General features: G+C 54.6%; 1 protein-coding gene across 1 annotated transcript in view; it reads right to left on the bottom strand.

Annotated features, from left to right (window-relative positions):
* LOC119592316 (glutamate receptor ionotropic, delta-1-like) overlaps positions 1 to 295 on the bottom strand; it is a 10,958-nt gene that overhangs the window by 9,383 nt on the left and 1,280 nt on the right. Inside the window, exon 3 of the mRNA XM_037941143.1 lies at positions 25 to 115. Within this exon, the coding sequence (XP_037797071.1) occupies positions 25 to 115 (91 nt within the window). The remainder of the gene's footprint in view (positions 1 to 24; positions 116 to 295) is intronic.

Raw genomic sequence — 295 nt, 5'->3', positions numbered from 1 at the left:
GGGAATGGAAACCAAAACACTTACCCTTCTGTATACCTCCCCGACCATCCCTGTCCATGAGCCGTCTTTCTTCAGGGATCCCCATTGGTCATCGTCAGGCAGCTTCAGGGTGTACCTTTAGGGGGAGAAGGCAGGCGGACCGCAGGGGAGGAGGGCGGAAGAATATGGAATTAAGGTAAGGTGAAGAAGAGAGGGAGAGAGGGGGAGGGAGGAAGAGAGAAGTTAGAAGGAGAGATAGAGGGAGAGGGAAAAGAAGAGGGAGAGGGGAAAGGAGAGGGAGAGGGAGGAAAGGAGG

The sequence above is a fragment of the Penaeus monodon genome, chromosome 30 (genome assembly GCF_015228065.2).
Source record: "Penaeus monodon isolate SGIC_2016 chromosome 30, NSTDA_Pmon_1, whole genome shotgun sequence".
Classification (NCBI taxonomy): domain Eukaryota; kingdom Metazoa; phylum Arthropoda; class Malacostraca; order Decapoda; family Penaeidae; genus Penaeus; species Penaeus monodon.
The sequence above is the reverse complement of the archived record's forward strand: the minus strand, read 5'-3'. Positions and strand labels throughout refer to the sequence as shown.